The 13,058-nt window shown below is 38.7% G+C and overlaps 1 protein-coding gene across 3 annotated transcripts in view; it reads left to right on the forward strand.

The window, feature by feature from the left end:
- Window positions 1-13,058, forward strand: part of LOC134528232 (nascent polypeptide-associated complex subunit alpha, muscle-specific form-like) — a 216,179-nt gene that overhangs the window by 170,859 nt on the left and 32,262 nt on the right. For all 3 annotated transcript variants that reach the window (XM_063361650.1, XM_063361651.1, XM_063361652.1), the window contains one exon: window positions 12,486-12,716. In XM_063361650.1, coding sequence (XP_063217720.1) covers window positions 12,486-12,716 — 231 coding nt within the window. The remainder of the gene's footprint in view (window positions 1-12,485; window positions 12,717-13,058) is intronic.

Consider the following 13,058-nt stretch of genomic DNA (forward strand, 5'->3'; position numbering starts at 1 on the left):
TGCTAATAAATTATATTCAGTAGTGATTTAAATTGAATATTTTGATTAATATTATTTACTATTCGTAAATATAAGTAAAAAAATTGTGCCTTTATACTTTTTCAAGTGCTCCAATATAATTGAGGTTAACTATCCGCATGTATTATTAATTTATATAAATTAAAATATTATTTAATATAATTAATACTAAATATTATTAAATTATTAATAAATATTTATTATTGGTTATTTAATATTTACAAAATAAATAAATTTAATAAAACATTTAATAAAAAATTGTGATAAGAATTAAATTCGAACATCAAATTAAAATATTAATTTTTAATATTTATTATTAAATTGAATAAATAATAAATATTTATAAAAATAAATGAACAAATTTAATGAAAACTTTTTGATGAAAATGTAAAGTGAATATTAAATTAAGAAAATAATAAATATTTAAAAATATTAATAAACAAATTAAAATTTTGAAATTATTATTAAATTTATTTATTTTCTTTTAAAATAATAAATATTTAAAATTAAGAATATTATAATATTTAGTACAAATTATGTCATATATATTTATTATTCTCTAAATTGTATTTATTTAATTTTTCAAATTTAAACTGAACTTTATTGACTGTGTTGACTATCTTTTTCCAGTCCTTTTATTATTTTATTGTAATTAATTATTTGCATGCAATTAAAAACTATTTTTTAATGATGCCAAAGATGTATAACTTCTCACGCGCGTACATAAGAATACGCACCCATTTTCTTTTTATGCTTTGTTACTGAGTCTTCGTGTTGGCTCAGTAAACGAAAATGCACAAAACTGTGATAATTTTGTCCAAAGTTGCATTTTTGCACAGTGATAGAGTCGACGATGCTAAACAATATACCGAAAGTTTACCGCTGTAGACCTTGTGCGTATTCTCGAAAACGTGCAGTTAAGTCCTAGATGACAGCGACCTACAGTAGTCCATTAAAATGCTTCCTATTTAGGTACGCACTTTTTAACGTAGACTCTTCAAAAACTTCTTAAAATAATCTAGAAACACCAGTACACGCATTTATATTGAAGAAGGTTTCCTATTGAAAATATTAAAGATAAAATATAAATGTATTAAGTTATGAAATAAGTTTTTTTCTTTCTCTTTGACATACTGATAAATATACGATTTACACAAAACTTAAGAAACTAATTAGACAAATTCCTGCATAAATGATTTTTCGTATTCTTTTCGCTTTAAGAATGTACATATATAAAGAGTGTGGCGTAATAAGTTAGCCCGAGCGTCGCAGGGTGTGTCGTACTGCGGCGGTTCTAAACTCTCACTGCTCAATGACGATACATCTTAAAGTATTAAGTCAGAGATGTTTTCAGTTTCATAATATAATTACTACATTAAAATTATTTTTTTTCCAAAAAAAATTAAATAATACAAGAGTTCGATTGAAAAAGATTTAGCTTCTTTTTTTTATTTATTATTTTTTATTTTTTAAAGTTGATGTATTCGATGCTGGCTAGCTTAGATGGATCGCTTTAGTGGCCAAGAGCGGTGGTTCGTGTTTGTTGCGCAAGGGTTTGACAGTCGTTTATGACCCTTGCGGTGAGAGGGTGTCTGTTACAGAAACACTAACGGTTAAGGAAAGCTATCGTTTATCTTTAGTCACGTACGGGTCTGCTACTCGCGCAACAGCCTTTCGTCAATTTATCAAAACTTTTCGGGGAGTTCACGTCATTTCTGGGTTATCTCTGGTTTCACCATAGTAAACGTAGCAAAATTTTGTCAGTAGTGATTTCATGTTCTTATTACCGCATCAGTATGGCGCTTGAAGTAAACAGTTAAACTAATTTTGCTGTATATTACGTGAATAAAAAGTGCACGCGTTTCGAATGAAATCGCGAGTTCATTAATACTGTCCGCCAAAATGTTGTCGAAAGCTCGCAGTGAAATTTTACGTGGGAAAAATATTATAAATGTTGTCTCTAGAAATAACACTATTGGTACCAGTGTTAAGTGTATTATTTGTGATTTTAGTTTATTGATATTTTAATTAGAGATTGAAGAGTGAATCATTCTACAATAGAATTTTACCTAAGATAATATTCTGCAATTTTTATTTTTTATTTGTAACTAGGAAACTGTAGGTATATCTATTACATAACTAGAATTCAGTTTTGGCAAATTTTCCATACATTAAAAACCTTGGTTTCCTTAGAGCGAAGATTGTCCCAACCATAGCAACTGTAGCACCGTAGTTACGGTACACACAACGCTGCTCGGAACGCTTTAGCGGTTGGATAGTGTGTACCAGACTCTCAACAAATATGCCAGACTCTCAACAAATATATCAGACTCTCAACAAATACACCAATCTAAAGCTTAAGAAATATGCAACAACGTTTTTTTAAGCGATTTACGCATCGGGCTCTTCCCGTTTATTTAATATTAATTTTCATTACTTGTAATTTAGAATAAAATCCTCCTTTCTAATATTATTGAATATATTTCATATTGAGTTAAAAAAATGACATTTTTTTACAATGTTAGCATGTAGAATATTTATTTTTGTTAATTTTGGTTTGATTTACTGAAGGTCTACTACAGTAATGCAATATTGTGCAGCGCAAAAAAAAAGGGGGGGGGGTGTCTGTGTCACGGACACGGCCGTGTGTTGTACGTGAATACGTGTACGTAACAGGTAATACCTTCTATACAAACTATAAAATACGCTATTTTTTTATTTTAACGCCATATATATTCACTGTAACTATTTTACACTAATGCTTTATATATGCAGTCGATAGATTTTGACGAGAGCTGACGATTGACACTCAAACGAATGTCGTAGCTTCTCCGAGTCAAAAGTTATACTAAATGGAAATCTCGAAACGTAGCAAAATGACCTCAAAATGGCGGCGCTTCCCCCTACACCACCCGCGATGCGTCACAGTCCTCACTTAGCGTAACGAATTCTTTGATCGTTTAGCTATCCAGTGGTGTAATTAAATTTTGGATGGAGATGATAGATATGTAGCTGCAACACCAAACTGTATCCCCCGATTTTGTTATCATTCGTTTTTTGATTTTCCTCCCACTATGGAGGCAATTTTAAAGACGTTTTCACGTCAAAATATTAAAGACTTAACCGCACTTTTCTGTGTGACGCAAAATGTTTGCAGAGAGAAACTCTTTACATTATACTAGAAAACTTTTATATTACAATTGTACTAAATATCAGTTTGGAGTAAATTTTGCAGATATTTAAAAAACCTTGATTTCGTGTGAGCTAAAGTCGCCCCAGCGATTGCTGCTGTAGCACCGCTGCATTTCGTACAACACTGCTGCGCTCTGAACCCTATTGCGAGTCAGTCATTTACACTAGCCTCTTGAAAAATATTTCAATATAAAGCTTAAAAAATATGCTACAACATTTGTTTAAGAAATTATTACGGTGGATCCCTCATTGTTATGTTATGTGAATCGGTTTTTTTTATTCCTTGGCTGAGATTAAAAAAAATTTGATTAATTTATTCATTAATTTCTTACCTTTGATATTAACACTAGGAACCTTTTTTTCAATATAAATGTGAGTAATAGTGTTTATAGATTTTTAAATAAGTTTTTGAAGAGTCTACGTTAAAAAGTGCCATTAATGTACTATTTTAAGTCACTGTCATCTAGGACGTAAACTGCACGTTTTCGGTGATACGCACAAGGTCTACAGCGGTTATCTTTCGGTATGTTACTAAGCACAGTTGACTCTACCACCTTGCAAAAATTCAGCTTGGACAAATTTTTCACAGGTAGAAGAAACCTTTTTTTTTTCCTGGACTTATGTTTTTGGGTTGAGGGCAAATGCGGCTGGTCAAAAGGGGAAAAGGTGGTTGGTGGTGGGGAGAGAAAAAGAGAGGGTGGAAGTCAGCATAGGGGGCGGGGCGGGGCGGGGCTTGTTTGTCGTGGGCGGCCGCAGCCACGCGCCAGGACACAAGGACCGTCGACGGTTAGGGGCGTCGGAGGGGGGAGGGGAGGAATGGGCCTTTTGTCCTCGCGACACCCGCCAAATGACGCGTGAAAAAAAAATAACTCCGTCTCCCTTCCTCCGACCCATTTCCTCGTCCGGTCCAGAACGACTGTTCCGCCGCGGGAATTCACAGCCCGATGCGCGGGTGACGTCCCACGCCGTAAAAACGACGCCGTAAACGAAGGCGATTCCGCTGTAAACATTTACTCTCGTTTTTTTTTCGGGACCGATACAATGGCGGAGGGTTCTGGGAACCAGATATTTTTTTGCGGGTTTTTTTTTTTTTTTTTTTTTTTTTTTTTGGGTGACGGGTACAAAGAGGTATCGAAGGTCTCAATTTCTCGATCTCGCTTCCTGTCTTCTACCTTCTAACCGTGGGCATCTCCCGGAGGTGTGTCCACGTCAACACCCGTCCACGGTAGCAAATGTCCCAGGTTGTTTCTGGCGGACACTGATCATTGGTTGGTCCACGTGACCCTCTGACGTCATGGATGATGTGGAGGGACGGTGGTCCGAATTTTCCCTCGTCCGAATACATTGTTCTACTTGAACTTATTGTTAGGGGCATGCATATTTCACGGAAAGATTCTGAGACTAGCTGAAAGTTAAAACAATGTAGCATCGTTTGTGTGTCATGATTGGGTGGGTTTCTTTCAGGTACATGTCGATTGTTAAACCACCAATCACAGCTATTCAGTGCGGTAGCAAACGCGTCCTGAGTGGCTCGGTCAAATAAGGCAAGGCAACGACTTCTCTCGCCGACGGCCGCCAATCACAATGAGGAAATAGCTGCTGCGGGTATACCTTGTTGCAGTCTGATAGGCGTTCAGATTTATTCGCGAAAAATGCCTGCCCCTACTTATTGTCCCTTAGGTAGCATAGAAGAATAACACTCGTGGTATTTACGGTTTCCTGTTTCCGTTTCAAAATAAAAAAAATGTGCTCTTAAAACAGAAACCTTCTTGCGTGTCTTTGGGTTCTGAGAAACATAATAACTATCGTGGAAAAACTAGAAGGACCGTGTAAATGAATTAATTTTTCTCACTGTGATTAGAAGTCATTTAATAGCATTCACGTTCTCTTTTCCGAATAAAGAAATATTTTTTTTGGATTCCCATAACTTTTCACAAGTAAAATAAATATTCAAAACTTAGCTGCGTACTCATTTGCAATACGTGAAAGCCATAAACAAAAACAATCGAAAAAAACACTTATTTTGTGGCTCTATATTTACTGATATTAGGAAATCAGTAGGTTAGGAAATCGCAATTGTAGACAGGACAGTTTTCCGTGCGACAATGTGACGTCATTCACAATAGATTAAGGACACGGACCGCACACAGGTTCGGACTGTTGTAGACGGGTCTTAATTGGGACACACGGACGAGACGGACGGACGGACGAGAGAATGCTAAGAAATTAATTTGCGGCAGGGAAAAAATAAACGGGAGCACCGCGAAAAAAGAAAAGGTTCCCACAGTCTCGCGGCTACGTGCAATCTCGCGTCCCACTCGCGAGGAATCTTGGGCCGAGTTCCGTAATTGCGTTCGTGCATCCTGCGCGCAGACGCAGGCGTTCGTAACTGAAAATCAGCAGCACGGATGGATGTGATGTTCTGTTCACTGCTAGACTCGTACATCATCCAGCGATTCGTGCGCCGAAGTTATGTTTTTATTTTTTATTCAACGTTGGTAGGGCTATGTATTTTTTTTTTCGCCAAAAACGATTTCCAGACTAGCTGTGTGTTAAAAAAAACTTTTCAGCATGTCTTGTGTTTCGTGGTTGGGCTGGGTTCATATTTAAGGCACGTGTCTAAATTTCAGAACACCCATCTTTAAGCAAACCAGTGCGGAAAGCAAAACTTGTCCAAAATACGGGTTTGTCAGATGAAAATTATGTTGTTTTTTTTTGTTTCCTCGCGAAAAAAAAAAAACGCCCGCATGCGTGAGTCGCTGTCAAATGAAGTGGTGAGGGGGGGTGTTTCAGTCCTCCCTCCCTCCCCCTGGTCCCGCCGCTGGTCTCTATTGATGTATTCCGACCGCTCGGGGCGCTGCGACGCGTGGTGTCGGCGCGCGAGGGTGTGAGCGCGTGTCGGGGAGGTGCGAGCCGACACCCCCCCCCCCCCCCCCCGGGTCTGCCTCGTGTCGCCCGCGGGGCCAGTCCGGACCGGGAAGAGCCGCAGACCTGTTCCCCGCGAGAGCGGCGAGCTGTAGGTACTGGCGGCGCGCCTTGTCTTTGCCCGCGCGAACGTATTCCCGTTTTTATTTTTCTCTCTCTCACACGCACAAAGAGAGGGGTTTTTTTTATGGCAAAAATTAACCCAAAATATTAGTGGTGGGTCTTAGAGCCACCAGGCTTTAACCCAGACGGGGAAGATCTGAAAAGAAGAAAAAAAACAGGCCATACGCGTGGAATCAACGTTTATATTTGTCTCCGTTTGAGTTATCACTTATGCTTATACCTAGAGACCTGCAAAATTCGCGGATTCATTTCGTGATATTCTACAGTTCAAATAGTTATACCTTAGCGCTGCTTCTACCACTGGTTCACTGTTTATCTGGAGTAATGAGGGCCAATTTGAGAACCTCGCTCAAAGAAGTGTCGAATCACAGACACTCACTCGAGACGACTCACAAGTCAGCAGCCAATGAACAGGTGGCATTTGCCCGAGTGTGTAGAGTGTAGTAGAGTATATCCTGGAGGTCACTGAATCCGCGAATTTTGCAGGTCTCTACTTATAACGTTTTGAACAAATGTTATGCCGAAAATCTGAAGTAATTATTATAAACAAAAAATAAATAAAACACGATTTCCGAAGCTAATGGATGTAAGAACGCGTCAGTGAACGCGAGTGTAGCGTCCCTAGAAATATAGATTTTAGTGGACGCGTGTAGGGATGCATCGACATCACTCGCGAGAATTAGGAAGCAACGCAAAAATGGTCGCGTCAACTACGATGCACTTCTAGTGGATTCTTTTGCTAAGGAATCCATTATGCTATAATTAGGATGCAGCTAGCAAGAATGTTTTTTTACAAACCTTCTCGGCACATAAAAGCAACATGATTCTGAAATATCAACTTAAACAACAAACGAAAGACTCTTAATTGATGTTTTTAATTCTGTCAATTAATATTTCTTACAAACAATAAAGAAATATAATAATGTAACTGTCGATTGTATTCGATTAATTTTTCACTTTTTTTTTACATGTAGAGATTTCTGACTGGCTACACTCGCTGTAAAACCAGTGGTGATTTCAGATAATGGGAGATTAGTTGAAATATTCGTTTATTTGTGTATTCAAATTGTCATCATTGTGTAACGTGACTTGTCAAATGTGTTTGTGCAAATCCGTACACGCAAAACTGATCTGATTGATTCAATAATATTAACTTAACCTTCCCATTATCTCTGGTCTTATCCTTAATAATAAATAATAATTAGTAAAATTAATAAAAACTTGGCTTCAGCCGCCATGATGGATTATCGCATCGTCGTGTCATTTTTTTACGGAAATTCCTGCATATATTTCGCCGTATAAGCATTGCAGTTTATGTTTTGTTTCCAAATATATCGCCAGATGTAGGCCACCCAAAACTTGCTGTTTGTATAAAGTTATGCAAGCAGTCATAACTAAAACTCCTTGTTTGACTTACTTCGTCATAGTCGCTCGGTAGAAGTTCGTTTTAAGTCTCTTAACTGCTGGGATATGCATTCAATCTAACTTCTATAGTCAACCCATTTTTAAAATATTTCCTTATTTAAAACTTTAATTAGAAAAAAATATAATACAAAGTATTAGTGGTGAGCCTTGAGCCTTAATAACATTAGTGTTCTCACAGACAGGAAAATCTGGACAGCAGGACATACTCGGGGATTTCAAAAGGTGGAAAACACAGGGAATTTGTCAAACTGTTAATTACCAAACGGGATGTTTTAATAATGTACCTAGTGTTTCATTAATGTCTTAAAACCTGTCTGTACTTAAGTCACATATTCATGTATAGTTGAAAACCCACCTGCTATCATCATTAGTTAAACGAAAGAACAGCAGCTAATGTAGCAACTGTGTATTGATTTAATGATTTGAAGCACGGTCAAATGTACGTTCTTTAAATGATACATGCAATGGGGAATTTTGATTTAATACAATTTCTTGGACATACGCCACTGGAGTTCTGCACTGTTTGTCATGGAAACAATTCAAGAACGCAAATTAAGAAATAAAAACGAACGATCTAATGTATTAAGTCATTCATCTGGATACAATCACTAATGTACTGTTTCAAAGTTGATAAAATATAGTGGTTTTATATTACATGCTGGTAGCGTTGGTCGCATACTGTTGAGTCGAAATCATAACAGCGCGAACTGTGTTTTAATAATAGATTTTATGGTAAATTAGACACGTTACTTAAGGTCGAAACTTGCTTTAGGGTAATATATATTCATCTTATCTTGCAAAATTTATAAACGAGACATGGCAAGAATGTTTTCTTGGACAGGGAAAACTCAAGGAATTGTCTAGAGTTAGAACCGTGGACATGGAGTAAATACAATAGTTTGCAACTTTTCTGGAACAGCATAACCTGCACGCACAGTACGTCCGCGAGCTTGAAGCGGAAGTGACACGGGACTGACTGCATTTCCCCTCCTCCATATCGCGGACGTCTCCCCTCTCCTTTTCTCTTCGTGCCTCTTCATCTCCCCTCCACTTTCCTACACCCCCTTATCTTCCCGCGCTCAACCGTCTTCGGTCGAGTCTCGGCTATTTCCTGCAGTTGGCTCGTTGTTGGAGCATGCACCGCAGTATCCTGCGGGATTCGCGTTATTTCCCGTCAGACGAGACTACACTCACTTGAGCGTATAGGTAAGCCAGTGTGGCTTGTTCATTTGTTGCTACCATTTGTACCTTCTGCACATGTTTGAATCATATGATATTTGTAAAACTTTTCAATTGGTAGACTTACGATCATTTAGCGTATTCGTTTCGCCCTCAGGCTAGATTGAACGGCTGTATATATACTCAAGAATTACCGTGGATTGTATGTTGACTAACTTGATAAATCGATAAATCATCTCCAAAGGCCTTGCCACACTGTCAAACTATCACACGTTTCCATTACCTTCAAATAAAGTTGATCAAATAATGTTGCAGGTTGCAACTGAACTAATGCAGCTCTCTCTTTCTCTCTCTCTCTCTCTCTCTCTCTCTCTCTCATATATATATATATATATATATGAGAGAGAGAGAGAGAGAGAGAGAGGGAGAGAGAGACGGAGCTAGTTGGCTGACTTGAGTTGCTACCAAATAATTTGTACTTATACATGACTGGTTCTAAAATGTATTAAATTTTGACGGAAAACAACCTACAGAAACGTTTCAACGAATCTTTTAAATGGCGAAGAATACATTGAAGATTAAAGAATTTATAACTGTAAAAATAACTAAAGTAGTTAGTATGATTGCCGCGTAAAAAGCAAATTAGTTTATTCTAAAAATCGCAGAACATTAATATTTTTTACCCAACGAGTATTAATGTGATTAAAATATACAGAATTTTTAGAAGTTAGGGAATCCACAAAAATCATTAGTTCAAATTTTCCATTCAGCACTGCAAAGCATTATTTTAATTTTAAAATACGATTAAAATTAAAATTGTTATTTTAGCTGAATCTAGTTATAGACTTGACAGTGTGACAGGATTTAAATCACGTTTGAGGTTATGTGTACAACTTCATTTTCGATTGAGAAGACAAAAACCAATATTTTTCCTCAACTGTGGAGACGAAAAATGCTTCAAAAAATATTTTGGCGGCACGTTTCCTCAAAAAAATTCCATGTATTTCTTATTATTATTATTATTATTATTATTATTATTATTATTATTATTATTATTAATGTTCTGGACACGGTCCCGGGAGACTGGGAAAATCGGGAAACAGGGAATTAAACCTGGAAAACAGTGGATTGTCGTGGTTACAAAATATTATCAATTATTTTTAATATTATGCAGTAGCTTAGTGTCGTATTATGTCGTATAACCAGAGACTGGAAAAATTCGCGGATTCATTTCACGATATGTTAGAATTCAGACAACTGTACCTTTATATTGCTTCTGTGATTGGCTCACAGTTTATCTGGAGGACTTTGAGCCAGTGGAAAATCTTCAACCAAAAAAAGTATCGAATCGCAAGCGTCCCAGTTGACAGGTGTCATGAGTTAATAGCCAATGAGCAGGTGGCATTTGCCCGAGTGTGTAGGGGGTTGTGGAGTCTATCCTAGAGGTCATCCTAAGCGCGAACTTTTCCAGTCTCTACGTATAACTAGGGACCGGAAAAATTCGCGGGTTCAATGACCTGCAGGATGAACTCCATAGTTCTACGTACACTCGGTCAAATGCCACCCATTCATTGGATGCTGTCTTGTGAGACGTTCCAGCGTAGCAGCCTGTTATTCGATAAAGCTTTGGTTGGGTGTTTCTCATTGGCCCAGAGTCATCCAGGTGAGTTGTGAACCAATAGCAGAGGCAGCACTGCGGTATAACGATTTGTATTTTAGCCTATCGTAAAATGAATTCGCGAATTTTTCCGGTCTCTACGTATAATGCGACAAAAGGCATGAGAACCCGCGTAGACTGTTGCCGGGCGGTCACGTGATGAGCGCGCCGGGAAAGGGAGGGAGGGGGTTGGTCGAGCAGCTGCCTGCTACAACATCCGCGCGCCTGATCGGAGTTACACGATCCGATTCTCGGAACGACTTCTGCGTCGGAATTTAAATCACGTATTGAATCGGGGACACCACTGCGGTGACAAACACGGGAGACGTAGTTTACAATGCTGCGAAAATATTGAGTGAAATTTTGCTATGTCGCTGAAACAGCTAACGTTGAAATAAGTGTTTTAATTTCAACAATAAAACGAATTCTGTCGGAGAGAAAGAGCAAAACCAGATATACTTTTTTGACACCCTCAGGTGAAATAAACAGAGCACGGAAAAGTAATGAAAGTAGACGGAGTAAAATCCGTCAGTTTTAATTACTAACAGAATAGGTCCCAATACTTAAAAAAGTTAAGTACGGATTTGCTAAAAAGACAGATATTTAAACTGCATATAATTCGTTAAGCAAAAAGATCAAATCTAAGATAAACATTTTAGTTGAAAAGCCAAACTGATTGACTAGAGCAGCATCTTTTCTTTTTAATAAAAAGTGTACAACTAAAAAAATATATATAATTCGTTATAATTTTTCATGTTCACGTTGGTGGTAACCTTTTATTTCTGTTTCAATGTTCTGAAAGTTGGCATTTATGTGGTAAATGCATTCTAAACCACTTCGGTAAAATATTGGCGGAATCAAATTTTTTCAGCAATGCTATAAACTAGATTTTGTTCATACCAGTTTATTCAGTTATTCCTTATGCAAGGACCTTTAAATTTATGCATATCTGAAAGAGTTTTATGTACGTATCTGTGGGTAAACAACAAAGGAAACGAATATCTAGTTCCCAGTCACATAATTATAATAAACAATTTTAAAAATTACACGAAACTACAAAGTGAATTTCTTTTTGGTTGGACGGCTAACTTAAAAAAAAAGCTGAGACTGATTGAGTTACCAAACGAGTGAGCATATAAATGTATTGTAGAGACCTGCAAAATGCGCGGATTCATTCGGTGATACGCTAGAATTCAAACACGTATACCTCTCAGATAATTTTGCTATTGGCTTACTGTTCATCTGGACGAATCTCAACCAGTTATAAACCCTCAACCAAAGAAGGATCGAATCACAGACAAACCAACTGAGACGATTTACAAGCCGGCAGCCAATGAACTTGCGTTATTTGCCCGAGTGTACAGGGGTATGTGCAGTCTATCCTGAAGGCCATCTAAACCGCGAATTTTGCAGGTCTCTATCAATAATTAGGGACCGGAAAAATTCGCGGGTTCAATGACCTGCAGGATGAACTCCATAGTTCTACGTACACTCGGTCAAATGCCACCCATTCATTGGCTGCTGTCTTGTGAGACGTTCCAGCGTAGCAGCCTGTTATTCGATAAAACTTTGGTTGGGTGTTTCTCATTGGCCCTGAGTCATCCAGGTGAGTTGTGAACCAATAGCAGAGGCAGCACTGAGGTATAACGATTTGTATTTTAGCCTATCGTGTAATGAATTCGCGAATTTTTCCTGTCTCTATCAATAATGTATCATTCCTTTCCAAATATTCGTCAGACAAATATTATGGTTTTTGCTGTGTAACATCCTAGCTCTCGGTGTACGCCATTTGGTTGGGACCTATTTGGTTGCCGGAAGTCGCACGGAGCGGAAATGTGTAGCCACAGTGATGCCGTCTGTGCCGGATGGATTGCGGGAACCAGGGAAGGGACCGTGTGTAATGCGTGTGATGGCAAGCAAAAGGGGGCGCAGCGAGTGAACGCGGGGTGGCGGGTTGTTTGCGCAGGCTACTACCAGCCCGCGGGGCCGCTCATCTCGTCGCACCACCACCTGCACGCCGCCCCCGCCGCCTCCAACCCGGGCAAGGCGCCCGCCGTGCTGTCCACCCTCGAGGCGTCCGCCACCCCGACGCCGCCGCCGTCGGCCGCCAGCCACACCAGCCACACGAGCCACACCAGCCACACCAGCCACAGCGTGCCGCCCTCGCAGATCGTCTCCTCCAACTCCACGCCGTCGGGTGAGTCCCGGTGTCGCCTCTAAGAGCAAGGCTGTCGTGCACGTTTCAGATGGCGGACAAATGAAGATAAAGATGAAATGCAAGTCATTTGGGGTGCTTTCAATAATCTGTACCACGCATTTCACACCTAAAAATTATTCTGAATCACACTCGTGTAAGCCATATTCACTCTTTTAAGAAATATATATATATATTACAAATTATATACGGAAAAAGCGATACTCATCCTCACTCAGCTTATTCTTAAATGATTTCCGTAAGTAGCCACCACTCGTTTATATTGAGCAGTTTTTAAATCACGCGGTTTCATCTGAATATCTGCACGTCGTATGAGTGGCCGGA

Source organism: Bacillus rossius, chromosome 1 (assembly GCF_032445375.1).
Source record: "Bacillus rossius redtenbacheri isolate Brsri chromosome 1, Brsri_v3, whole genome shotgun sequence".
In the NCBI taxonomy this organism is placed as follows: Eukaryota; Metazoa; Arthropoda; class Insecta; order Phasmatodea; family Bacillidae; genus Bacillus; species Bacillus rossius.